The sequence below is a fragment of the Seriola aureovittata genome, chromosome 2 (assembly GCF_021018895.1).
Source record: "Seriola aureovittata isolate HTS-2021-v1 ecotype China chromosome 2, ASM2101889v1, whole genome shotgun sequence".
Lineage (NCBI taxonomy): Eukaryota > Metazoa > Chordata > Actinopteri > Carangiformes > Carangidae > Seriola > Seriola aureovittata.
In genome coordinates this window covers 16374527-16402500 of record NC_079365.1, presented here as the reverse complement: position 1 = coordinate 16402500, position 27974 = coordinate 16374527, and the positions used below count along the sequence as shown (strand labels likewise).

The following is a 27974-nucleotide window of genomic DNA, read 5'->3' as shown; positions in this document are numbered from 1 at the left end:
GTTTCTTTAATGATGTCAGTCTCTGTACTTTGCACTGAACAGCAAACCAAACTAGATATGAGCAAAAAAACCTAATGAGGAGGAAGTTTTCCCTGGGACTTATAGGTCTAGAATCTTCTGTTTTTTTAAATGTGAGGTTGAACTGTGAGAAACAACATTTTTAGAGAACAATTGATCCTGCTGTACCGTATCATAACCAGCAAGACTTCAACAAGCTATTTCAAAAGGAGCAATTTATATGGCAAGATGTTCATACATAATATGTATATTTATTATTTTTAAAGATGATTGAGACATAGCTTCTCAAAGGTTAAAACACCACTAAAATTTATCTATTAACTAGACCATCATGACCCATCATTGGCAGTGTTGTAAAGTCTTAAGTGCTCCATCTATACGCTAACACAGATTTATTGCTGGGCCCAGCAGCCAAATCTACAGCAAAGGGGGTCCAACCTTTTTTCCTCCAGGTCCATCTAATGAATCATATTTAACATCATAATAATACATATAAAACTTCTGACCCCCCCAACCCCCACCTCTCTCATAATTTGTTGGAGGTCAGTTACTCTATAGTACTTTACAGATATTGTTGGTCTTAGAGGCTTCTCTTCCCGTCTCCCACTGCAGAGCAGGTGAATGCTTGTATACAGCAGGTTGATTAATTGTTATTATTGTCCTCAGTTATTAGTCACTTGACATAGATGTCCTCTTAAGGAGATAAAGGTAAGTCATTATGGTATAATTGGGATTCTTGCTTTCATCCATTTCCTGAAAGCCATCACGGGAGCCTTAGCCTCTGAGCGAGGATTATTTTCCCCAGCAATGACGGCAGAAAAAACGCTTTGTGAGTCATCCTCAAGTGATGGGAAGTGTGACATATAGAAGTAGAAGAAGCGAGAAGGCAGGGAGTGACCAGAAGCAATGACCACTCATCCCACAAATTAATACTGTGTCATTGTTACAGCCAGAGTGCACTCACACATGACCAGAATTGAGCTGACTCACTGTACTACAAGCAGATGATGTGGTTAACTTTTTTCTTGATGCAACTGCAACATTTCAAAGAGACACTTACCTCTCTTAACAAATGAGAAACCTTTCTGATGTAGAAAAGTAGCCTACAAGCAAAAGGTGATTAAAGAGTCTCTTAACAAGTCTTTGATGTGTTTAACCACACCACGAGAGGCCAGCAGAGAGCAGACCCACAACCCTATCAGCCCTAAATATGTCCAGACCCATCAGGCTGTTGAGCAAAATGACAAATGAATGGGGCTGAGGGAGAACTGGCTGCCCAGGTTTTCCTCCCTCTCCTGTCACTCACAGTCTTAATCTGCCTGCTTGCAAGTCCCAGAGACTGCATAATCAATGCACAACCCTTTAATAATTTGTGCTATTTTGATTCACTGGGAAAAGGGTTTTTAACTTAAGTTATTACTTATCATCATCCTTTTGTGCTCAATTAAGAATTGGTTGGTTGTAAGCAGATACAATAGAGAAAACTGAAAATAACTAACTAGCTATAGGCTGGGTAGAAAGCTTGGATTATTACTCAGTAGCCAGTTTTTGCAGTGTTACTTAGCTCCTCTTTGCTGGAGCTACCACAGAGTCTTTATTGAAGGAATCTTCATAATCAAAACTCTACTGTGGCAAGCGAAACTAGCTTGCTGCAGCAGGATCCACCATATTGCACAACAGTTACAATCAGATAACAGTGAAAATACATATACAGGAGTTCGGAGGAGTAATACAATTATTAAAGCAAATAAATATATGAATGCATATACATTTTTTATATTCTATTGGAATTTAAAATGGCTACAATGAACATCTTTATAATAGCAGATCAGCTGTGTGTATGTTAAAATGGGTGTTCATTACAGTGTTAAACCTACAGATAATATGTTTGAAGTGCCTTTCACATTAAAGGACCAGTGTGCAGGATTTAGGGGGGGTCTATTGGCAGAAATGGAATATGATATTTATAATTATATTTTCATTCGTGTATAATCACCTGTATCTAAGACTCATGTTTTGTTAGCTTAGAAAAAGCCCTCATATCTACTTGGGGAGCAGGCCGAAACTAGCTGGTCAGCATGCCATGACCAATTAATAAATTAATTTAGAAATGTGCTACTTTGGCTCTGGTGCAACTGTCTCTCTGTGTCTATAGTTACCACTCTGTGGTCTGGAGCAGTGTCCTGCCCACAGCACCATCTGATTGGTTACGTCATGGGTAATAGCCTGCACTGAAGGCCACACCACACTCTGATGAACAAGTCCATTTGTTGATCCAAGACACATCCAGTAAAAGAGAGACAGGGAGAGAGAACTCATCACTAACTTCTAAGCTAACTAGCAGATCTTAATAGCATCTAAACAATTGCTGAATTTGTGAAAGTGCTTCAGCAGAACTAGTGTTTTAATAGCCAAATAAAAAAAGTGAGTGACTGTGTTTATTTACCCCAGCAGCCTCTAGTTGGCTAGTTCAGAATGACTTAGGCACTGTTGCTGTTCTAGCTAACAGGAGCTAACCAGTTAAATCTGACAGCAGTTGTTGAGCTTGCTGTGTAAGAGAGGCAGGGAGTACATGATTGGCTGAAAGGCAACAAGGTGGTGACAAACCCACTCTCATGAAAAGTGACATCATGAAATAAAATGAGACATGAAAAAAAAATGTCACTGGGGAAAAAAAATGCCACAATGAAAAAACAGACTTTTGGAAAAGGGTATTTTGAAATAAAAAATCAACTCCATTGATATAAATGATGATCATGAAATACATTTCATAGCAATAAGTTGAGTTTTAATAATTTCTTAAATGACTGGTAAATTTATATATGTCACAATCATATAGTTATTTTTGTCAAAATTATTTATTCTTCTATTTAAAAGCAAACACTGAGGATCCATAAAACAATAAAACCATTAAAAGCATAACTGATATGAGTATCTTGTATCCTGCACAATAGAACATATCTATTATGTGAAAATGTTATCTTCAAGATGTTGTTCCTTTCATTTGTGGCTGTACATCAAAATTTGTTGTGTAGTCATATTGACTGTTGTTGTCTCGTGCCCTGTAAGCCAGTGCAGGCTGGATATCATGTTGTGCAGGACATGAAAATATACTTGTGGATGTGTGTGTGTGTGTGTGTGTGTGTGCGTGTACATTTGCATGCAAAAGAGCACCTCTCAGAAAAATGTGTCTAATATTGACACTGAGACTTTTACATCTCTGATATCTTTTGAGAAGGCAAGGGTCTGATTCTCTGTCTAATTGATTAATGGACAATTAATTCTTTCTTACTCCACAGAAGTATAATTTGTATTCATTCAGACATTGATACTGACAAATCTGAAGAAAATGGAAATTTCTGGTAGCATTTCACACATTGACAAAATGAACGCTTGGGCACACAGGAGCATATTGCAAGTCAAATTGTGAGAAGGAAAAAAAAAGAAGCCTCTGCAACGGCTCTAATGCCCTGAAAGAGACAAGCAGATCTACAGTAACCAGCCACCACTCACACGCTGCCTGTTGGTGGGATCTCATAATGGAAATATAGAGGAAAAAGGTATTCAATCAAATGGAGCTCAAAGAGCCTCTAACTGTACCCAATCCCCACTTCCTGTTCATATAACCTTGTATGTGTGCATGAGACAGAAAGAGAGAGGGAGACAGAGAGAGTCTATGTGTGTGTCTGTGTCTCTGTGTTTGTGTTCAGGACATAGAAATGCTGATTCCTCTCCTTTGGGCCCTGTCAAGCACACTTAGCGTCAGTGTTTACAATGCAAAATGGGAGAAAGTCCCTGTAAATTCCAGGAGGCCTGAAGGCAGGTGAGGACAGCAGGAAGACAGGAGCCAGGGGGACATTGTTCTGTTTTGGAAAAGTCTGCAGGGCTGTCTCTTTGAACACTTATGAAGGATGTACTCACCTCGTGGTGAAAGTCACAGTGTGTGTTGTCGTCAGTATAGATTGTTTCATGCTGCAACAGAAGTTCCTCTGTCAGACCTGCTCACTGTATATGTGGTTACCTTCAGGCAAATCATATTTGTAATGCTGTCCAGCTGTTTGCTTTAAAACAAGAGACTATCTGTCCTCTTCTGAATTCTTCAAACATGAGGGACTACATTTGACATTTTGGGAAATACATTTGTAGGCTTTGTTGCTGACTTAAATGAGAACATTAATACCAAAGTCAAGCCTGTATGCTAAATTTGAAGCTACTGCCTTGAGTCTTGTCGTCACTATGAGGTTACCAAGCAACCATCTGAAACTCCAGCCAAGAAATAATCCAGCACAAAATCCCATCAAAAAGCACAATGTGTGGTTTTTATACTTTGTTTTTTGTACAGATTAAACAGAGGAGATACAGTCTAATATGTTAATTACTCAGGTTTGGAGGTGCTGATGGGTAGATTTTATTAACTTTGGGAAGAGTGAGGCTCTGTGTTGTCTGTCTTTGTGCTAAGACTGTTGACTGTAGCCTCATGTTTACCACTCAGGCAGGAGAGTGGTATTGATCATGTAACACTCGGCAAGAAAGAGAAAATGTGCTTTTACCAAAATGTCTTCAATTTGAATTTTTGATTTAGCTTTTTTTCCTAATAATCCAAATCTCATCTAAACCAAACCTAAAATATAATATTAGCATGACAGACAATGTTCTAGTATATGACATGCAAGTCAAAAGTGTTTCCTGATTGAGAGCTCAATGTACTACAAACTTTTATTTCATCTACTCCTGCACACTTCAGCCTCTTTCATGCAAACAGTGTTGGGGTAATTTTGCTTCCTTTCCTTAGCCAATAAGAGTCAACTGGATCAGCTGTGCAAGAGTAGTGATGGAGCAAGGAAAAAAAAAAAAAAAGAGGCAGATAAGGACAAAAAGGTATTGTAACCCAGAGTAGCGCCTGTCAGGCGTGCAAATCCCCCTCCTTTGCTAGTATTAGCACAGCTCCATCTCTTGGTGAACCCCTAAACATTAGCCATCTATAGGGTGGGAGTCTGTTTTGGTGCAGCACCACCACAGGTTGCACCCAGAACATCACCTCAGACACCCAGTTCACAACCTTGCCTGGTCCCTGCCAGTGGCTCGCGTCTGGTCACATAGTAGCTCCTTTCCGCCTGACTCAGGGTGCGGCTGAGGGATTGGCGGGCATCGTGGTAGGCCAAGACAGGGTCGAGTGAAAGCTACAGCCAGGCATCATTCCAGTTGAATGGTAAACCTTTGTCAGTCAGCCGTGGAGTGGGTTGGCCAGTTATGTATGCCCCCCAAGTGGTAACCCACCGTGACGTCACCCATTGGTTTGTAAACAAGCATTTTGAATCCAGAAGTCTGCATTTTGGCCATCGCCATCTTGGTTTTTTGAAACCAGGAGAAACCATATTTGCTCGAGAGGGTGGAGCTGAGGAAGAGTGAGGGGTGGAGCTGACCTGAGAACCGAGGACACTATGCACGCCCACCTACACTGGCTACATGACGGCAACAGGCTCCTGGATACGTGGTACTAAGTCGCCAATAACACAGTTAGCATTCATTGCCTCTGCTGCGCCATGGTCAGGGCGTGGAGTTCCTGCTGCGTTGTTGAGGCTAGGTCAAGGAGCACCTGCAACTCTTTTCTCTCCAACGCCAGGGCCAGGTGGGTGGCAGCTTCTTTGTCGCTCCAGCTGCTGAGCCGTGCTACTAGCTGGACTTGTTAAAGAGCTCTACCTGTGTCATCCCATTATACTTGGGCAGCTTGGCTGGCGTTCTGGGTGCAGCAGTGGGGTGCAGCAGGATGGGTGTAGAAGCCGGTGGTGCTGGTGCATTAGCAGTAGTGGCAGTGATGGGCGGCAGCAGTTTGGCGTCAGGAGCAGTCAGCAGGTTGTCGCTGGCAGAAGTTACCTGCAGAGTGGAATGAAGGCTTACACCTGGTCTTGTCAGCTGGCATCCCCTCTGGGACTCCAACATTATCATTTTATTTAATAATACGATAGTCTACTGTCTTATTGGTCTTACAGCGACCACCCTCCAGTCGCTGCAATACTTTATTCTGAATAAGGCCATTTTGCATGAGTACTTACTATTGGTATTTGAAGTGTAATTTGATGCTAATACTTTTGTACTTTTATATATATATATACAATTTTGAATGCATGACTTTTACTTTCTTTGTTTGTTTTACTCAGTAAAAGCAGCAATACCAAGTAAGATATGAGCACTTCTTCCACCTACTTCTCTAACCTACAGCATTACATAGGCATAGCCTGCTGTGAGTGATGCATAGCGTGGGAGGAAGTGCTGCCTGCGAGTCTAATTTTAGGGCAAAATATTACCTCAATCCATAAATTTAGACACTATTGCTAGCTCTACCCGTACAAGTTTGGCTACTCAGACTCACCCATATAATTTCAAATTAGACCCACCCATCCTGACATGTAGGCCACTGTATCTACATCACAGTAACATGTAAACACCGGTGAATAAGTGATCGGGGACATTTAGTGCCAATAAGCGAAAGCCTACATATATATGTAAAAAAAAATCCAAACATAACCAGTTAATGTGAATGGACAGGGTCAATGATTCCCATTCGGCACCAAGATGATGTGAAATTCAGTGCAGGCCGCTCACTGCATCTCATCCGCCCATCCCCTCCTGCCAGCTGCCACTTGCAGTAGTGGTGATGCTGCTCCCTGGTGTGTAGAGGAGGAGAGAGAGCGTGTCCGCTGCCCAATGACAGCGCAGGATGCTGAGAGAGGCTGCTAGGGTGAATGGAGGCGACAAGATGCCGTCTAGAGCGGCGAAGGAGAGGAATTAACATCGATAAAGGTATATTTGTCTCTTTTATTTTGCACCCAGTCCATCCGCTTTTCATTATAGAGATAATGACACTTAAAATCCGTGGAGTGTCCTCTCGTTTTGTGTGCGTTTTGTGAGCGACTTGCCCGAAAAAGCACAGGCTATGTGCGTTTAAAAAAACCCTTCCGTTGATTGCATAGACACAGCCAGTCAGTGATCACTTGATAGCAGACAATTTGCATTTTAAAGCCGTGTTCAGACGATAGAGCAGCGGCGTATTTCAAAATAAAGGTTTCAGCACGGCGGGTTACACTAATATTTCATTGGTGTGTTCAGGTGCTCGACGCACGCCACGCTGGAGCCATCGGAAATGTAGGCCCAATGAGCTGTCAATTGCTCGGTCGTGCCTTCCTGTGCTGCATCAAATGTAATTCTGCCTGCACCTCAGTTAGAAGACCTTAAGAGAAAAAATGTAATTGAAAACAGATGCCTACGTGTAATTAGGATAAACATCTGTCGAGGACGTTTCACGTGTTTAGCGAGTCTATTAGAAGCCATTGCTAACGAGCAGTTTTCGTTCAACATTGGGATGTGCTGGTCGGGTTAACCGGGCCATTTAGAGTAGCACATTTACATTTTCTCATCCAATCAACCAACCAGTGAAGTCAATGTGAGGCACGGGGGCGTTGTGGCTCTGTAGTAGAATACGTGATGAGGAGGCTGCATGTGTTGCATGCACTTGCCAAAGTGGCACTGCACCGCACTGAACCGGTTGGTGCTTCTTCTCACATGAAATTTCTCTATTATCAACCTATTGTAAAGGCTATTTATAGAAGAATGTCCTTCTTTGTCCGCTCCAGACATGCGCTCTGACCTCAAAAGCGCGCTCTCACAACCAAAGATCCCTGCTTTAAACTAGTATCCACATCCAGTGCAGTTTTATCAGAGTGAAAACAAAATGCCTGCATGCTGGCTTTCAAAATGTCATGATTGCCTTATAGAAATCAGTATCACTGACCCCTCTGATAAACTCAGCATGGCCTGTGGTGAAATCTTTTTTTCAGAACATCTGTATCCTCTCTGCTGTTTCCGCATCACTGCTCTCTGAATTGCCAGTGATAATTTCTTCTGTGGTCTGTATTGGCATTTGCTGACAGGTTTTTTGGGTGCTGGTAACTGTAATTACTTACTAGTACCTAAGCAACTGACAGGTCAGAAATGAGTGACAGCAACAGCATGGGCAGTATTCACAAGAAGCTGCATGAAAAAAAAACTATATCTGTAAAATTACACATAACAGCCTACAGCTGCAATAGTAATATTTTATGCACCTTCTCTCAGATTTTACTTTTAGTATCCTTTGTAAAGTTAACTGTAGAGTGGAATGAACGGTTACAACTGGCCTTGCCAGCTGGCTTTCATTGTGGTACCCCAATATTATCACTGTCCCTGCAATAATATGACTAGTCTACTGTCTTATTGCACTTTGGTCACTTCCCTCTGTCTGGCATCCTCAGCAATGTGCCTTGGCACTGTGTGGATCTGGTTGATGCAGTGGTGAAATCCTCCAGTGCAGATGTGAGGGGTTAGAAGAAGAATAAAATGATTAGAGTAATGTTATTAAATAGGCGTAGAACATTGGGGTAGAACATCATTGTCTCTATCAGGGGTTTGTAGACAACTTAATTGATATTTGACTTAGATGTCGACTGTGCTAGTGCTGAAATGATTAGTCAAATAATTGATTTACTTACAGAAAATTAATTGACAACAATTTTAGAAACAGAAACACCAAACATTTGGGAATGTGCTGCTTTTTTCTGTTTTATATCATTAAAAACTGAACACATTTTCTGGCATGTTCATGGACTAAAGGCTTAATATATTATTCATAAAAAATACAGATAGATAATGAGCTCTTTAAGTTATTTGATCAAACCACATGGATTCAGTATTTCCATCCCAGTGCTCCAAGACACCAGGCAATCAATCTGTAAAATCTGATCAGACCCATCTGATTAGAGAGCGTAGCCACTGGATGGACAGAAAAACAGAAGCATCATACAATACAAATGCCCTGCAGCATGTAGCAGTTAAGTAAAGACATTTGATTTTTGTTGAGGTTGACAGAGCTGCAGGTTTTTTATTTTATATTAATGTCGTAGTCTATTATATTCCTGGCATATGTGCCTTTGTTAGATACACTAACTGACAGTGAAGACTGGCAGCAAACATGGGCAGTGAGGGGGACGACATGCAACAAACATCCCCAGCTGGGATGTTGTGGTCACATGGCACACATCCCAGATCACTGGTCCACTAGCATGGCACAGTTGGCATCATTTTTGAAACTGTCCCCCACGTCACATTACATTTTTTTTTTTTTTTTTTTTGTAGTTTACAATAACAAAGGCAGCTACATAAGTGAATCATAGTTGAATTTGAATACCACTTGATAGAATGTGTCAGCTTCAATAGGGGGCTGGACAGCGAAAGATAACGCGAGGACGATGTACAAAGGAGCTCGAGAGTCACTGCCTGGATCACTGGTGAATCAGTGGTGACATGGACAAAGTCTAAAAAATGAGGACAACATATGCCAAACAGACAAACATAATGAAAGAGGAAAAGTCATTACAAGTAGATCTTAACAAACACTGACTGAAAGAAGCTTCAGAGGACATTTTGCTTTTGCAGTACGGATTCAAAAATGACCACTGAGTTGAATCAACAGCACTAACAGTTGCTTTGTTTGTCCTGTTTCCACTGCACTGCTATTACTGTTTTCTACTCCTAAACCATTTAGCAGCCAGACTTCACAAACCTGCTGTAGCAAGCTGACCGCTGAAGATAAGCGCAGCAGTATTTGGTGTTGCATTTGTCTGCATATTTAAAATTTGAATTTAATTTGCTTGTGTCTCTCAGAGGAACTAAAAAAAAGGTTACACACTGTTTATAGGTTACAATATGAATTCAAAATCTTAAGACATGCTCTGTGCAAGTCTTTAAACAGATTCTGTTTGATTTTTTCTGCCATTTTATATCTGTACAGTCCCATACCATTTCTAGGCACCTGTTACTTAATATAGCAGATATGACAGTGTCCTGTGAGATCTCCTGCAGTGATTTGAGTTTCCTCAGAGATGATGCCTCGGTGAGTGCAGCTGAGGGATCCTGTAGCCCAAAATTTTACTGAGGAGACACATGGTTCTCCGTGCCATGAATGAGCATTTCATCTGTCACTCAAATTAAAACAAAAGAATTTACTTGAAGTTAAAAACGTGGGATTGTAAGAAAGAAAGCACCCATGCATCCTACAGACCGACATGTCTCCTTGGCTCTCCTGCAACACAGCCCACCTACATTTTGGTCAGTTTTTTTCCACACCTTTTGGAAACTTCTGTTACTGTTATGTCAGACGACTGAGGTGCTTTATCAGTGTTAGTCCAGGCATAGTCACCATGGCAACTGGGTCTGAGCAAGAGTCACCAGAGGAGAGAAAGTACCATAGTTCACTTTGATTGAAGAGTTTTTTTTTTCTCCAATATTATTCATCTCCATGCAGCCTGCGACTTAAACAGCCTGAGTCACTGTCTTTGTCTTCAACGTGTGTTGCTGTTCTCAGCTTTCTCTGTTTTACATAAAAATATCGTCCATAGTGTAATAATGGCACTGTCATTACCTGCCATCTTAAGCTTTAATAAATCATAGCCTGTGATGTATCTTGAGATATATTGAGACCGGAGATGGCATGAAATGGCAGACCCATTATTACATATTAAAAATTAAGCCTCCAATATCATTTTCTCCTTGTTAGCCAGAAGGATCTGCACTATTTTAGCATTTTTTACAATTTTAATTAAAATTGTGGCCAGAAAGGCTGATTAGGTGTTAGTCCCACAGTCTGGTATGCTTGTTATAATTATCTTATTTAGCTAATTGCCTTTTTTAGGACTGTGCAAAATATAATTTGTAAGGTATTTTCCCCCATGTGTCCCAACAATAACATTAGTACCATCAGACCAGCAAAAAGGTGCTCAACCCAATTCTCTGCACAGTCATACTGTGAATTGCAAAACATCAGTGGTTTTTAATCACTGCAAGTCTCTTGTCTATTTTAATTTGTAAGTTTTATATGTTTATGAGACAATACAATGCTACAGAGGATGACTTTATGTCAAATGCCATGGGCCTGATAATGTTAGCTGTCTTTCATAACTGATTTTTATTGCTTTGAGTTACAGTTATTGTGTTGATTGTATTGCTTGGTTCAACATAGTGCCCTTTGTTGATGTACTCTGCTGCTTTTATACCATAACAGCATACACTGTTGGCCTTCTGTACGTATGTGATATGCGATGAGCTGACTATTTAACAAACCCACTTCTAAAGTTCTCTCCACAGGAAATATAAGAAGAGCTGATCAACCAGGCAACCAAGAGTTAATACCACACGCACATAAACTGCTAAATGGGTCTATACATCATTACTTGATGCACAGAATCTGTGCTTGTTTTAAAAAAAACGGCAATGGCATTTGAATGATTAAATCAAAGCCTGTATGTTTTTGCAGATAATTCATTAGAAAAATACCAATTTATTTAACATCTAATATGTTTTGTTAGTAGACCGTGGATTTTGCTATTCACTCTTATATGAGGCAGTTGGCCATCACTGTTCAGAACAGACAAATGTGTCATAAGACATACTCTGCACTGTATCCTGTGTTTTAATTAGTCTGTTATTTAGCTGATATACCGTGTGGATGTAGCGCTGCTCTGTCTCTCCTGACTGTATCAGTAGAAGTAATGGGATTTAGATAAATGTTGGCCAGTGGGAAATCCAGGATCATGAGAAATTCCTGTAGGCCATTTGAAATAGTATAGCCACATAAAATGTGGCAGTTTACTGCTGATGTTGACTAATACAGTCTTAAAGCTAACAGAACTGTTTATTTTTCATCTACTGTCTATCTTACAGTCCAAATCTATTTGTTTTCCTAAGTTCAGTTTCTGAGGGGAATGTACTTTTCGAAAAAGTTTTGTACATTTTTTACTGAGCCTTTCATCTGATACATACAAAAGGTTGTTATTCACCTAACAGATGCTCTTCTCCTGTTTCCTCAGATCGGACTTTGATGTGCTGCACCTACTAAGGCATGAAATAAGTCACCCATGTGTGGTTCAGAGAGTCAGAGCAGTCTCATTTCAGCGTGCCCCTGTTAAGGACCCTCTGGTGGCTACACCGCCGATTCACAGGACATGTACGGCAGTGCCAGAGCTGTAGGCCATATAGAGAGCAGCCCCGCACGGTCCCCGCGCCTGCCAAGGTCCCCCAGACTGGGCCATCGGAGGGCCAACAGCGGGGGCGGGGGTGGTGCGGGGGGCAAGACGCTCTCCATGGAGAACATCCAGTCCCTCAACGCTGCCTATGCTACTTCAGGGCCCATGTACCTGAGTGACCACGAGGGCGTGGGCTCCACTGCCACCTACCCCAAAGGTACTATGACTCTGGGTCGCGCCACCAGCCGGGCCATGTACGGGGGCCGCGTCACAGCCATGGGCAGCAGCCCCAACATTGCTTCAGTGGGGCTGCCCCATGCTGACCTTCTGTCTTACAGTGACCTGGGCTCCCTCTCCATGCTGCACCCCCACCACCACCAGGGGGTGCCCTCCGCCCTGCTGAGGCAGGCGGTGCGGGGCAGTGGGGGGGAGCTGCTGGAGATGCAGGCCCAGCTCAGGGAGATGCAGAGGGAGAATGAGATGCTGCGCAGGGAGCTTGACCTGAAGGACAGTAAGTTGGGCTCTTCCACCAACAGCATCAAGAGCTTCTGGAGTCCTGAGCTGAAGAAGGAGAGAATAATGAGGAAAGAAGAGGCTGCACGCACATCAATCCTTAAAGAGCAAATGAGAGTCACTCATGAGGAGAACCAGGTGAGACCAGCACTTTGAGGTAATTCACTCAATACTGCAGTAAATATCAGTTGCTGCTAGTATGTTGTCTCTCTATTTTTTCAAGTATTGTCTCTTTTGATCTGTGTCTCTGCTTTCACCATTCTTTTCTCTGCAATAGACCAATGTCACCCCCAGTCCAAGAAATCACAGAATTACTGCAGTCAGTCATGTTTTTCAGTACTTGTGGAAACCTTTCTGGAAAGAGTTCTTTGTGTACATAAATATTTAACACACACTCTCCTCGCCTAGTACTCCAGTACAGAATCAATGTCAGAGAGACCACTTGAGCCACAGGAAATACAAAACTCTTTAATCTTGTTTTCTATAATCTAGTTTTTGAAATCTGTGCTAATATACAGAGCCTTGAGCCCTGTGTGAAGCCTTTGTCTACTCTTGATGATGACACTGCCAACAGGTGAATTGTAGCTTCTGTGTAGAGTTTTGCCACAGTGACACTTTATTTTAGTTTATTTTATCAGATTGTCGTTATCAGATTGTCCACAGAGAGTGAGATTGCTTGCCTCATTATGGGGGATGTAGTCATGGCCCAGTTAAATCAGCAACTGACAACAGTAGGCACAAGGCCCAGAGACAAATGTCAAGGACACTTAAACACTTAATGTTTGTCTCACTCTCTCTCTCTGTCTCTCTCCCTTTCCACAGTCTCTCCTTTACTTAGTCGGACTTTCTATCATTTCTATCTGTCCACCTCTGTTCATCTGGCCTTCACTATTTTCAAATACAGTTCAGTGCTTCTTTTTTGTTTTGTTTGTCCTGACAGAACGCAGAAAAAAAAATACAATTTGCAGATATACACCCCACTATATACTATATGCCCCACACGTATTCTTCTAACAGTAAGCTAAAAATGTGATACCATTAATTGCAATAATGTAGACGTAAAAACACAAACATCACTCGTTGCACTTGGGTTCAACATGGAACGATGCTGTTTGTGTTCGCCTAATTTTGATGATATTCATGTTTAACCTCAGTTGCTGGATTACATTTTCCTCTTCAAATTGAGAAACAAATTTCATCTTCTTTGGGATATCCAGTATATAACAGCTAATAGTTAGCTGACTCATAGTGCAAACAAAACGTTTGCATATAAAACCCTTCCTTTAGTTTGATATTTCCACTGCAAGCAAAAGTGCACTACACACTGAGATAGATCGTGGGATAGGTCAACGTATTGCTTAACTGGCTAGATGAAGCTATACAGTGCTTTTTTTTCCTTTTTCTTTTTTTTCTTTTTGAGACAGGCTGTGGCATGATGCAGCAAATTACACAACGCCTCAAGCAACGTAAAGGCTGAATTTTACCAGCTGGTTGTGGTCTTTTGCGCCAGTCTGTCTACGTTTCTGTCTGAGGAAGTGAGTGATGCTGTCAGACACGGAGTAGCCAGTAGGCCACTCATTACTCAAAGCGGCGCACGCTGTTAACTCCACCTCTTCAAGGTCATAGCAGGATACCATTAGTGTGACCCTTAAATGAGACCGGTCTGTCTGTGCGCGTCTGCTTGGATGTGGACGTTCCCTTCCAAAACAAATAGGTTTTCACTTGAGCTCAAAGAGGCTGCAGTTTTCCAGCTCGTCCCTGAAGCAGCGCAACGCTGGGAAGGATGTCGAGCTCTCTGCCTCACAATCGGATGGTTTTACCTGCTGGCGATCCCTAGAGGGGAGCCAGAGGTACTTTGATTCCTTTATATCTTTATGATTCATGAAAATGTGCAAGGACAATGTTGTGGAAAAGAATGTGCCTATTCAAGCTAAACCAGCACTGCCACTGACAGAACCCGAGCCATTCATCATTTCACTTATTTCTTATGTTCAGTGCGATTAAATACTCAGCATGAATCCTCTTGTACAATATATTTTTAGCTTGGCTTCATACACTGTAGGAGCTGAATGTGTCCGGCAGAATATGAAAGCTGTGGGCTTTTATGCCTTTGTGCTCGATACAAAGAAAAGACTCTTTTTTTTTTTATCCTCAGCCTTGTCCATCAGTGTTCGCTCTGACTCTGCACTGAATGATATATATATCCCTCTTGGTAGGGTTCATTAATGAAGTATGTCAGCTAATAAAAGGCAGATGTGCCTTGTTACTATAATTGGTCTTTTCTGTCTTGATTTCTGGGGCTGTGATGCGTTCTTACGTAAGTGTACACTTACGGTGGGATGGTTTGGTCACACCCATCGGGCTGACTGAGGAGCAAATTGCCTCATTAATAATGGAGTAATTTCAGGCCAGTCATTAACTCTGTCTTGTAGCACCCTTTACAATTGCATCAGGTACCTCAGGCCTCTATCAGCTTGAGCAAATGCCATGCATTATTTATCTTGTGAAAAATAAAATCCGGGAAAATATGTATATATAGATATATTTTGACCACATCTTAGGAAAATAATAAAGCGATTCAGGCATTAGAGTCTGTTTTGTAAAGCACACACTCCACTGTGAGTGAAATACCAACCATTGCCTGCAGAGCTTCAATCAAGATAGTCGATGGTCATGACTAAAGGTAATGATTAGCCCAGGACTGTTTTGTGTGGTGCATTTTTAATGTACTCTGCAACTAGCTCAGGCTATTTTAAAGCAGAACCGTTTGACTTGAATTCAGCAGAATTTTTTGTCGTGCTGAAGCTGGACATGAGCTGCTAGAGGCAAGTGTGTGAGCTAGAGCGTACCATATCTGACTGAGTCATGACCACTGCTGTTCAGCCACCCAGTCAGCCTTCATCAACACAATCCCCAAAATGGAGGCTGAGCTTCTGATCTCACACTGCCTTGTCTGTGTCTCAGACATGACATGTTTTTTTTGTTTGTTACATGTCACTGCGCAGTCAAAGTGTGAACATGTGAACATGGTGGGACTGTTGTGTCTCACCAAAGCGCAGGGGGGTTGGGCATACAGTATTTGGATCACACATGTGAATAAGCATGCATGCTTGTGAGCACTAGTGTACCGTACAGTCTGTGGTGTGTACTATGTGTGGATGACATGTTTGCATTTTGGATTAGAGGTTTCTCCCCCTTAGTAGTAGTAGTAGTTATGCCAGCTGCTAATGTGTGTATAGAGGTTTAGTCATCACCACCTGGCTGTGTTGTCTGTTGGAGAGGTATTGTCACAATCATTTGTTTGCACATGTGCTTCATATACAGGCGTTTTGCTGTGTTCAGTCGGAGGCAAACAAGATGAGAAAAGGTATTGATGTTTAGAGCGATGTCATGATGACACGGTGAGCTCATGTGGACACAGGAAGTATCATGTGAGCTAGTCAAAGAGCACATGGATCCTTTCCGTGGCAACCGCCCACCTTATCTGAGCACGTAAGATGGCTGCTGCTCCATCCAGAGGACAGGAAGGTGATGAAATGAGGAGTCTCTGTGTCCTCATCTCATCTCAGCAAAATGAGATGAAATGCAGAGAAGCAGAGAGAGATTTACAGAGAGCAAGGCTGGTAAGATTAAGGTGGGAGTGGAGGGTGGAAGAACAAAGCAAAGGGGATAAGACATGTTACAGTCCACTGGTGTCTTTTTCCTCCAGAGCTGCATAGTTTTAGATTAGATCAGAGCAGTGCCAACAGAGCAGACATGTCCATCTTAACAAGTAAAGTAAGAATCCAACGGTGAAGATGAATTCTTCATCGTTGGACAAGAAGGTGAATTCCTGTCATTTCCACTGCTTTTACTTTAGGAACTCTCTGGAAACATGTAAACACAATACACTGAAACATCACATAGAAATAGAGATTACTTCATTTGACATAGTCTAATCTAAAATCATGATATTTTAAGGTGTAAGAGTGAGATTTTTTATGGACCAAACGCATATATCTTAGGATAATATGCAGGGATGAGGGAGTCATACATAGAGTGAAAGAAAAAGGAAAAGCGCTCTGAGAAGAAGAGTGGGTTTATTACTGCAAACTTATTTGAGTTGTTTTGTATTGAACTCCACAAAAATACAGCAGTTTATGTAACAGCTTGTTAAGGATCATTGTCCATGTTGTTCCTCTTCTCCTCTTGGTATGGAGCGCTGAGTGACCCTCCACTGTCTCAGCTGTAGGAAGCAGCGACATGCTGACACATGCTCGAATAGGATATAATATTACTTGGATCAAGGGGGGTTACTTGGATCGAACACTGTTTTGAATCAACACCTGCGTGGCAATGGTTTTGCGATTTCAATTTATTTGAATGGGTTATTGATTGGCACTGGTAGATAGACTGTTTGGTTTTGTGCAAAATCACTGTGAAATGATACAGCTTCACCTCATCATTACACAGCAGCTGTGGATCGCTGAGTATTTTACTCACTAAACTGAGATGGTGAACATGGTAAACATACCATCATCGTGTTAGCTTTGTCACTGAATCATAGATGGTGTATAAAGATATACATCTTTATATAAAGTCTCTTTTGTGAACATGTTAGGAGGCTGATGCTCAGAGAATGCCATCTTAGTGCTATAAATGCTGAAATGAAAAGTGTGTGTGTGTGTGTGTGTGTGTGTGTGTGTGTGTGTGTGTGTTTGTCTGTCTGTGTGTGTGTGTGTGTGTGTGTGTGTGTGTAATATCACCATTCACTTTGACACTTTGATACTGAGTAAATGAAAGGGAGCCTAGCTCTTAACATCTGCCCAGGTCTTCAGATAATAAACAGAAAAATAAATGAAAGATATTAGAAATGACCTACTACACACTTGGTGAATGGTGAGAAGTACTGTAAGGAAAATATAATTCAGTATTCAGTATAATATTACTTACTTTTTCCCTGCTTGCTGTCCTGACTCTCAGTTTTCTGCATTCACATCACTTTCCACCTTTCTCTTTTAGCTCAGTGGAGATGGATAAATGCCACGTTTGCTGGCATGGCTGTGGGTGTAATTGTATAATGTCTGCCATCAAGACATACAACACAGAGATTAAGAATATAGTGAGCAATAGGCCTCTCTGACTCAGCGCTTTGGAGCTGTCCATCTGTCAGATACAAACACCCACTCTTTCTAACACACATACACATATACAATATACCACACATGTAGCTGCTTGTGCCTGTGCCACCTGATAAAAGAACTGAATATCACCAGCTTTCAGTATCAATCTGTGGGCAGAGTAGCCTCAACAGTTTTCATGTCTCATTGCAAAATGCATTTTTAGCAGTGCTAGTGGAGTGGCAGTAGGTATGTCGGTCAGTTGGCTTTTCCAGCACGTTGGTCCAGACTGAAATATCTTAACAGCTATTGGATGAATTGCTATGAAATTTAGACCATTCGTTCACCGTCCCTTAAGGGGAAAAGTCAATCTCTTGACTCTCTCGCCACAATGAGGTGGACATTTTTGATTTTTAGTCAAATATCTTATTTGATCATTCTTTAATTTTCCTCTAGTGCCACCTTTAGGTCAAAAGTTTAATTTCAGTTTTGGTTTATGACCAAATACCTGCAAAACTAATTCCCATCAGTATCAGCTGTACTATGTGTTTACTGCTAATGAGCAAATGTCAACATGTCAACACTCTAAACTAAGAGGGTGAACATGAAAGTATGACTTCGTAACATGAACCAAAGGCTCACACAGCTGCTACCATGCCTGCAGACTCTTAATCTTGTGAAAAATCAAACCTGCAGTGTGCTGCTGGATTTGTAATTAACTTGCATGTAAGCAGACTGAGCTTTTGGCATTGTGAGGTTTTGAGGAGATGGGGAGGATGGCAGAATCCTGCTCCTTGTCTATTGTAGCTCTCAGAAGAATTTTGTGTTTCTGCACAAAAGGATTTTTGACAGCCAGTTACTCCTGGCTGCCCCAGGTGTCAGTAAGAGGGGGAAGCACTGTAGCTCAACATCTCTGCTTGACTCATGAAACCCCTGGAAGCTCATTTTCAGGATATGCAGCGGAAGAGAAGCCTTCCTGATAGGTTTGGTGACCACAGCTCCAGTATATGCTGAGTCATGACTGACTCACAGGAACTGGTACAATTTTGCTGTGGATGACGGGGGAGATACAGGAAGACTGGCCATATAGACACTTTAACCCACAGTGCAATTATGCAAATGGAATCACTGGAGTGCCTCCTGCAGTTTAGTTCCAAGACAGCAGGTTATTGATCAGGGCAAAGAGACAGAGCACTGATGAGAAAGAGAGAGGGAGCAGTGTCAGGAACAAGCAGGGGAGCAGCACTGATATTTTCAGGGAGTACTCTCGACATGCTCATAATTCATGGAGGAAACCAGCCATTTCTCATTTTGATTGGTTAAACTGACCACAGCAATATCGCATGTGTTAAATAATGGTTGAGAAGACATATTATAAAGTATTTTATATACACAGGAGCTGATAAATAATTATTTATGAAAGGATTATTCCACACATATGAGGAAAACCCTTGTGATGTCAATAAAATGTTCTAGTTTTAAGGTTTGGACAGTGTACAGATCCTGTCTGTCTGTATTTATAGAAATGCGAGTAAGTGATAGCATGTGCATGCTAATGAATGCAAATTAAGCTCATACAGTATGAATTTGAGATGTACTAAGTGGTTTCTGTTGATGGACCAAATGCCACTGACTCACATAAGGGAGTGTGACAAAAACTGTTGAAGATGGCAGCGGTCCTGCAGTCAGCTGAAAATTCATCAGGTCCTTCTGCTAACACAAACACTGCCCTCTCTTGGTTGGAAGATCACATGCTTCACATGACAGTATCACAGCTTGTGCACTGTGGAAGTGAGGCGCGGAGTGTTAGAGGGATGAAAAACAGATTTTGCTTTTTGCTTTTTTTTTACTTTTCTTTTAATTATTTTTCAGGATTAATACACTGCTTTTTTTTTTATCTCAGTGTGTTAATAGCGTCAATAGATCAGAGCTGCAACTGATGACTATTTACATTATGCTGCCAGTTATTTTATTGATTAACTGTTCGGTCTGTAAATGTCAGAAAATAGTGAAAAAAGGTCATCACAATTTTCCAAAGCCACACATCAGACCAACAGTCCAAAACCAAAAGATATTCAGTTTACTATCACATAAGACAAAGGAAAGCAACTAATAATCACATTTGAGAAGCTGGAACTAGATGATATTGACATTCCTGCTTGAAAAATTACTTAAATGATTATTCAGTTATAGTTGTCGGTTAATTTTCTGTTGAACTAGTAATCAGTTCATCGACTAATGTTTTCAGCTCAACAATAAATTAATTTTACAACACTACAACAAAAACTAATACCTCACCTCATCATTATCTGATTAGCATTACACTACTAATTTTATTTTTAATTGTAATGATAATACGAGGTTAGTTATTACAAAACCACGGTGATCGATTGGAGCAATCTTACAGCCATGTCAAACCTTTTCCTCATCTCTCTCCAGAAAGGTCATCTTGATAAAGTCATATTTTGTCTGTAGCTATATCGACTTTTTTCCCAGCGGACATTTTGACTTGTCATAGAGGAAAAGCACCAGTGAAACAAAAGTCGTTAATAATGGCTCAGTTCCATCAAGTGTCCAAGTAAGGCATGCCAGTGAGCCAGCATGCAAAAACACCAAGACCCTGCAACAAGCTCACCTGAATGGAAAGCGATCATTATTAAAATGATTGATCCCGCCTGTGCTTTTCCTGCTATGAAAAGCCAGAATGTCTGCTGTGAAAAAGGTCTATTGTGAATGGGATGTACTGACTGAGGGCTGAGGATTGATAAACATGCAGCTGGACAGACACTGATGAGTGGCTCTCATTTGAAACCCTGGCTAGTTTGTGTTGATCATCCGTCTCTGTTGCATCATGCTCTGACGCTCTGTTTTTTACCATACATTTGTTTTTTCTGTTCATTCTGCCCATGCTCTGCAGCTGCTGGATGCCAGGAGAACCAAGGTTTGTCCCTATGTTTGCACCACATTTTTGTGTGCACAACATAGAGTCACCTTCAGTGTGGCGTGTATTTTCAGACACCTGGCAATCCCTTTGCACCATACAACCTCCTCTCCTATGAATCCCGTAACCTCCAAAAGGAAGTGAAATATTTGCAGCAGTTCAGTCCACCTCCTTGTCCCGTGAACCCTCATATGTTTCCCCATTAACACTGTAAAGCTATAGAAGGGGATTAACTTGTTTAATTTATGTCAATCCAAATGTGTCTGGTGTTCCATCTCCCTGTAGTACCACAAACCATATAACCCCAGACTGCCTGTAAAGTTGACTTCAGTGTAAGAAACTGTTTCCACTCCTTTATATCCAGGCTGGGCCATTTTCTTGGATTGATCTGTTTTTCTCTGGAGATATCTGCTGGAAGAAAGTTTCAACAGGCAAACTGAACCTGAATCAGTCTTTGAAAGAAATTGTCCCTTTGGACCTTTGGCCCTAAACTTTATTCCCCCTAAACCCAGATCCAACAGCCCTTCACACAAAAAAGATAAATAATGCATAATAGTGTGTGTTTTATTTTATTTTATTCTGGACACACACAAATTCCCAGACCTGCACAGCTTTACTCAGCATATGGTCGTTTCCTCTCTACAGTGTGTGAAGGCTGAAGGTCCAACTATATATATTTCATATTTTGAGCTGTCCACATCCACCAATGGTAACAGCTCATTATTATCTGATGCTTGAAGTACATTATTTGTATCCAGGCCTCTCAGATTGAGTGTCAGAGAGCAAAGACCTCTGCTGTGCTGCAGGAAAGCATCGGGGTGGTCTTCTGCTTTGATTAACTTTACAGCCCTCATTAATTCTGCTGATGTGTATAAAAACAGAGCAGCCTTTCACAGCACACTAATAAATTAGTCTTTGACAGCTGTGATTTACTCTAAACCTTATTATGTTTTCTCTATGAGTAGTAAAATTCTTACTACAATTCCAATGGATTCATTGATTTGATTAAAAGAAAAAGCATTTTTTTCTCACATATTTACCCCAGATAAACCGTACTGTCATCTGACAGTATCAGTTGTTAACTGTCTATGTGCTTCTAAAGATATCCCAAGGTAAGTAACGTATTCCCCATGTTTGACCCACTGTAGCATTTTTCCACAGAACCGTGTGCAACAGCATTTCAGAAGTGTGTGTTAATGTGTGGTTACCCTCATGTGTGGTGTTATCAAGACAAACTTTGTGTGTTATTCCTAAAATCAATAATTGATGAGTCCGTGTGTGTGTACGTGTGTGTGTTTGTGTATGTGTCAATCAGCATCTCCAGATGACCATCCAGGCTCTGCAGGACGAGTTGCGCACACAGCGAGACCTGAACCACCTGCTGCAGCAGGAGAGCGGTAACCGCTCCGCTTCTGAGCACTTCACCACCATCGAGCTGACAGAGGAGAACTTCCGTCGGCTGCAGGCCGAACATGACAGGCAGGCCAAGGAGCTCTTCCTGCTAAGAAAGACGCTGGAGGAGATGGAACTGAGGATTGAGACCCAGAAACAGACACTGGGTGCCAGAGATGAGTCCATTAAGAAGCTGCTGGAGATGCTGCAGAGTAAAGGGCTGCCCCCGGGGCCGGGCAGGGCGTCTGAGGAGGAGGAGCAGGAGAGAGCCAGGCGCATTGCTGAGGCGGAGGCCCAGCTGGGACATCTGGAGGTCATTCTGGACCAAAAGGAGAAGGAGAACATCCATCTGCGAGAGGTATCCTATGACCAAGGTTATGTTGATTTAAATACATGAGATCCACTGTGTAAGAGCTAAAACTGACTGCTTTTTATTTTGTCATCACTAGAGGGCAGTACAGAGTGTCACAAAATCCATGTGCTCTACTCTGCTGCTTAAATTGTAGCATATGGATTATGTAATGTATGAACGGAAAACCGCAGAGCACATCCATTGTATTATATGTAAAGAAAGACTTTTTATGCATTTATTTGTGGTTTTTTTTTTTTTTTTCTTCAGTCTTGAGTTGAATTGCCCTGCTTTCAGTAGAGCTGACAATAGATTCTGCTCTTCAGGTGCCGAATAATGTTGTCTCTTTTCTGAAAGGAACTGCACAGAAGAAATCAGCTGCATCAGGATCCAAGCAAAACCAAGGCTCTGCAGACCATCATAGAGATGAAAGTAAGAACCTGACTCACCATATACAGCCCGACCACAACCAAATACTGCACGCACCATTACAAAAGACATCTTTAGATAATTTTCCTTCAAATAATTAATATGCAGTTTATTATCCAGCTGCAATCATTTTCATTTATTATGTTATACATATATGTGAAGGTAAGGTAATTCCTCTGTGACTGTAACAAACAAAATAATCATGGAAAGTTTATCTAAAATCAGATTACGTATTTATATGTGTTTGAGTCACTGACATTCACAGTCCCCATACCGTGTTAACTGCTAAAGGTCTATAGTGAGGCCTACACTGGTGTGTTCTACTGACTCTATTGTTGTCATTATGATCCTCAGCAGCTGAGTCAATAGTCAGCACACTGTCCCATCTCTCTATCTCTCTTTCTCACACACAGACACGCAGACACACTGTGTGTCAGCTCACAAAGCAGTTGTGTAAACATAAACAAGAATCAATATAACTGTTCAACATTTGCACTGTCGTAGCCCGCCCAAGAGGTATAGCAGCCGAACTGCGACACATTGGTTTCATGACAAGTAGTGGCAAATTTAATCATAGTAATTTATTCTTTAACATTAGAGACAGTGTGTGCAAACATCACAGACTGTGGGTCTGACATTTCAACCACATTTTGTGCAGGTTCACCATGTGCAGAGCGTCATTTAAAATTTATTAAGACACAAAACATGTCAGGCTGAATTACAAGCACAAGATATGCAGAATTTTCTATTTGATGTAAGCTGATCATGCATGTCTTAAAATGGCATCTTGGCAAGACAAAGTGGAAGAATGTGTATGTAATGATTTTATGTAACTTTGAAGCTTCAGAGGAAGTTTAAAGGAGATTTAAATATTGGGGCAAACATTCATATTCAATTAGTATATTATACTTATATAATAAGTATTTAAGAAGATGGACTTTTGGATTGCATTTCAGACCACTGTTATCAGTTGTGATTGCCTTTTAGCTTTCAGCTCAAGAACATTTCATTTCACGCACATTAATATTCCATTCTGTAATGATACTGTATGCAAATATTTATAATATGCTTATATTCTATTCCAAGGGTAATAATGTCTATTCAGATCAGCACTTGTTGTACAGCAGCTGGATCTGGCAGCAGAGAGAAATCAGGGCCATCCAGCTACTGAACCCACTGTAGACACCCCCAGCCTCACTGCAGAGGCCTGACATCACTTCCTCAAAATAAATCATGACATCATCGCTGAGCTGACACAGCCCCTCTCACTCAGCTGGATCGGTGCTGTGCAGGCCCCAGCCTCCCCCGGCGTGGTCATGTGTAGATTTGCATACAGAGCGAGGGAAGACCCGCCTCTTCCTCCACCTCCTCCTCCTCCTGTGCTGTGCTGTACAGGAAGACCCTGCATCTCTCCCCTCTACTCTCTCCCTCTGCTGTGTTGATGCTGATGGAGGCACGAATAATCCTCCCTCCCTCTCGCTCCCTACATCCCTCCCGCCCTCTCCTCCTCACTCACCAGAGACAGTGCACAGTATATAGCCTGCCTGCTGCTACCATGGAAACAGGTGTGGTTGTTTATGACAGTGAGAGGCTAGTATGCAAGGAGATAGAGAGAAAGAGAGACACACAGAGGCAGGAAAAGAGAAATAAAGATCAAGATTTACTGTCCAGGTCGATGTACCAGTGATTACATGTGGATGGAATAAAATCTCCCTCCTTTGAAGGTACGATATCTTGTGTCTATTGCAGCAATATTAGTTCACTGATGTTTGTCTCGTAACACGGACTCTGAGGTGAGAAGCAGCGGCAGGGCGAAGTGCATGTACATGTACAGTACTCATGCATTGATGTTAACCACTCAGATCCTTCTCGGATAGTCCATCATTCCTCATCATGATACTTTACCCATATTCCTCTGCAGTGGGCTACAACTGACCCTACTAACGGCCATAAGTTCATAAGTTCAGAGCCATTAGGAGGAAAGAAGGAGAGACACAAAAAGAGAGAAAGACAGGAAGGAACATGGTTGGTCTGTGCTTTGCTGGAGAAGGAGATGGACCATGGCTAATCTTAAAGACGTTGTATTATTTATTTAAAAAGCCGTGAAGCTAAAGCTGCACTCGCAGTCGCAGTCCAGAGACAGGATTCTGCATTGATCTGCAAGCAACTACGGCAAAAGCTACAGCTTGTTACTTTTCTTTCTTTCCCTCCTCTCGTTTCTCTCCGGTCCTGGCTGATCTCTCTGTGCTGGATGTGTGCTCAGTATTTCCCAATGGTGATTAATCCTCTGGGCTGCTGCAAGGAGCTGGGTAGAAAGCTTGTGATTTCACCGACAGATGCTGCAGTTGCTCTCAGATACACCAAAGAGCTTCTTCCAGTTTCTCTTTATCTCACTATATATCTCTCTTTCATACTCTCTCTGTATTTTACTCCCTCTAAATCTTTTTTTTTTTTTTTTTTTTTGCTTTTGGTCTTTCTGTTTGTCCTGGACTCTAGTTCAGGTTTACTTGCATCATGCAACTTGTGGACATGCCAGTCAAGGTTTTGAGGTGTGTCTCCTCTGCGTGTTTGTGTGCAGGACACCAAAATTGCCTCTCTGGAGCGCAACATCCGAGATCTGGAGGATGAGATCCAAATGCTGAAGGCAAACGGCTTACTGAACACAGAGGACAGAGAGGAGGAGATCAAACAGATGGAGGTCTACAAGAACCACTCAAAGTTTATGAAGACCAAGGTAGATACCATCTACACTTTGCATGCACTTGGAGAAGTACAGATCCTGTGAAAATATGGCTGAAAAACACAAAGGAGTGGTTCAGGGTACAGAAAGATCTGTGCAAGGAGGAGAATACTAAATGAAGCTGATGTGTGACTTAAATTAGCTGCTTTTGCGTTTAGTATCATCAGCAAAGTGTCCTGCTGGCAACAAATCTGAGATGCTTCTCTGCTGTTTTTTGAGAAGAGCTCAGTATCAAGAATACTAAAACAGGCGAGATCAGCAAGAACACGCTGTGGCTTGTAATAAAATACGTAACTTTCCTTACTTAATTACCTCTGAAAGCTTATTACTTTATTATTCTGCTGCCAACAGACAGTTGTGACATACATTATGTTCAAAGAGTGAAGGGCTCGCCTGCCCACAAAGTCAGAGTGATGGATTCGTTTTCATTAAAATCGACTTCACCTGCTTTCGTTTTCAGACCTGTCAGTGTTTCTATCAGCCCACGCACCATGACGACACGATAACTTGTGTTTTTGGTTGCTACGTTGTCAAGCCTTCAGCATACTGAAATCAGTGATTGTGTCAAGGGGTCTGTGTCCGCTGCTCTCTGGAGCTCATGTGTCTCTCCCAAGCTTTGACTCTGTGTTTACATACTGCTCCTCATATCAGCCGACCAGGCGCGGACCAGCCACAGTTTTGTTTTTCTATTTTTAGCCCTCTTTTCATCAATCATGAATAGAGATGATGTATAATATATGATGAATGCAGGGGAGTCAGTCCCAAATGCATTTTTAATGAGAGAGATGCGTGTCGATGTGTCGTGTTTTCTCTCGCTTTCTCTCTGTCACACACACGCGCCACAGTGGTAAAACAATACATTGCTAATGTAACGGGTTGGGCGTGCTGTCTGTGTCACGTGTCATGCAGATTGACCAGTTGAAGCAGGAGCTGTCAAAGAAGGAGTCGGAGCTGTTGGCTCTGCAGACAAAACTAGAGACCCTCAACAACCAGAACTCAGACTGCAAACAGCATATTGAGGTGCTCAAAGAGTCTCTCACTGCCAAGGAGCAACGTGCTGCCATCCTGCAAACAGAGGTAATGAAAAACCCTTAACTCGTACACATACAGTAAATCAACCTAACTATCCACTGCCTCACCAACATTTTCATCCTCCCAGCCAAACTGAGCAAATAATAGGCTTGCCTTTGGCCTGGGGCTTATTACTGCAAATCATATCAGCACTTTATTTACTTTGGGGACTTCAAACTAACTGAACTGTAACTCAAGGCGCCACCAAAGGAACTGTAATGTGGAGTGTACTGTCACAGCACATCTAATAAACATCAAAAACATCAAAAAGCTGCACCAACAAATTAATAATTGTAGCAGCATTACAGTTACTGTAATGCACTCACTGAAGAACACCACACTAATGAATACTGACTCAGATACTGGCTGGTTTTTTCCTGCAACTTCATGGAGATTAAGTGAAGATGAATAAATACTTCAAAGCATCTCTAATGAACACTGTTGCAGATCTTTTAAAATGAGCCAATTTTGAAATAGCAATTATAGGTTTTGCAAATTTGTTGTGTTTAATAACTCTGTGAAGCATTTTTTCTCATTTACAGTCAAATCCACATTATGGGAACCTCTTTTTATTTTTAAGTAGGCTCAATGTATGGACTTCCTCTAGAGTGTTTTTGTCTGTGTCGTGCTTCAGGTTGATGCTCTACGTCTGCGTCTGGAGGAGAAAGAGTCCTTCCTGAACAAGAAAACCAAGCAGCTACAGGATCTGACGGAGGAGAAGGGTACGCTCGCCGGAGAAATCAGGGACATGAAGGACATGCTAGAGGTCAAAGAAAGGAAGATCAATGTCCTGCAGAAGAAGGTGAGAATCAGAGATGAAGAAAACCTCACCTCTGAGTTTTTGTTAGAATATTTATTGGTTAAACCAGACTCTGGTGAGTAGGTGGAGGTGTATGTACTGCAGGTGTACTCCAGATGTAGTCTGACATTCGAAATAACTGAGGAAGGGAGCGAGTTATTCTGTCAGATGCTCGTGTCCTGGGCTAAACCAGTCACTCAGTGAGAGTACAAAGCAGAGTGGTTACTCTCTCCATTAAGAGTGAGAGAGTCTCTGTGGCTCTCAGGGGGGAAGTGTCCACAGAAAAACAAGCAAGAAGATATTTCTGCCTCACTGCCTCTAGTGTGTGTGTGTATGTGCTATAAATACTCACAGAGTGTTACTCCCTCTCTCACCCTGACTTGCTCACCCATTCCCTTTGCTTTTTTCCTCCCTTCTTGTTCTATCGCACCTCGTCTCCCTCATCCGTCCACTTTTATCTCCCTCTTTTTGACCTCTCTTGAGTTCACAATTTTTGCTTTGTACCTACTTGGTTTTGTTTATGTCAGTCATATAATGTAGTAAATTAGATATTTCAATGTCTTGAAATAG

General features: G+C 41.7%; 1 protein-coding gene across 4 annotated transcripts in view; it reads left to right on the top strand.

The window, feature by feature from the left end:
• Positions 1-6659: 6659 nt before the first annotated feature.
• Positions 6660-27974, top strand: part of erc2 (ELKS/RAB6-interacting/CAST family member 2) — a 37874-nt gene continuing 16559 nt past the window's right edge. For 2 of the 4 annotated variants that reach the window (XM_056393748.1, XM_056393731.1), the window contains exons 1-8: positions 6660-6819; positions 11916-12722; positions 20601-20624; positions 21940-22374; positions 22723-22797; positions 25373-25528; positions 26444-26611; positions 27240-27407. In XM_056393748.1, coding sequence (XP_056249723.1) covers positions 12051-12722; positions 20601-20624; positions 21940-22374; positions 22723-22797; positions 25373-25528; positions 26444-26611; positions 27240-27407 — 1698 coding nt within the window. In that variant the 5' untranslated portion in view covers positions 6660-6819; positions 11916-12050. The remainder of the gene's footprint in view (positions 6820-11915; positions 12723-20600; positions 20625-21939; positions 22375-22722; positions 22798-25372; positions 25529-26443; positions 26612-27239; positions 27408-27974) is intronic. The other 2 variants (XM_056393756.1, XM_056393739.1) reach the window with 1 other exon arrangement.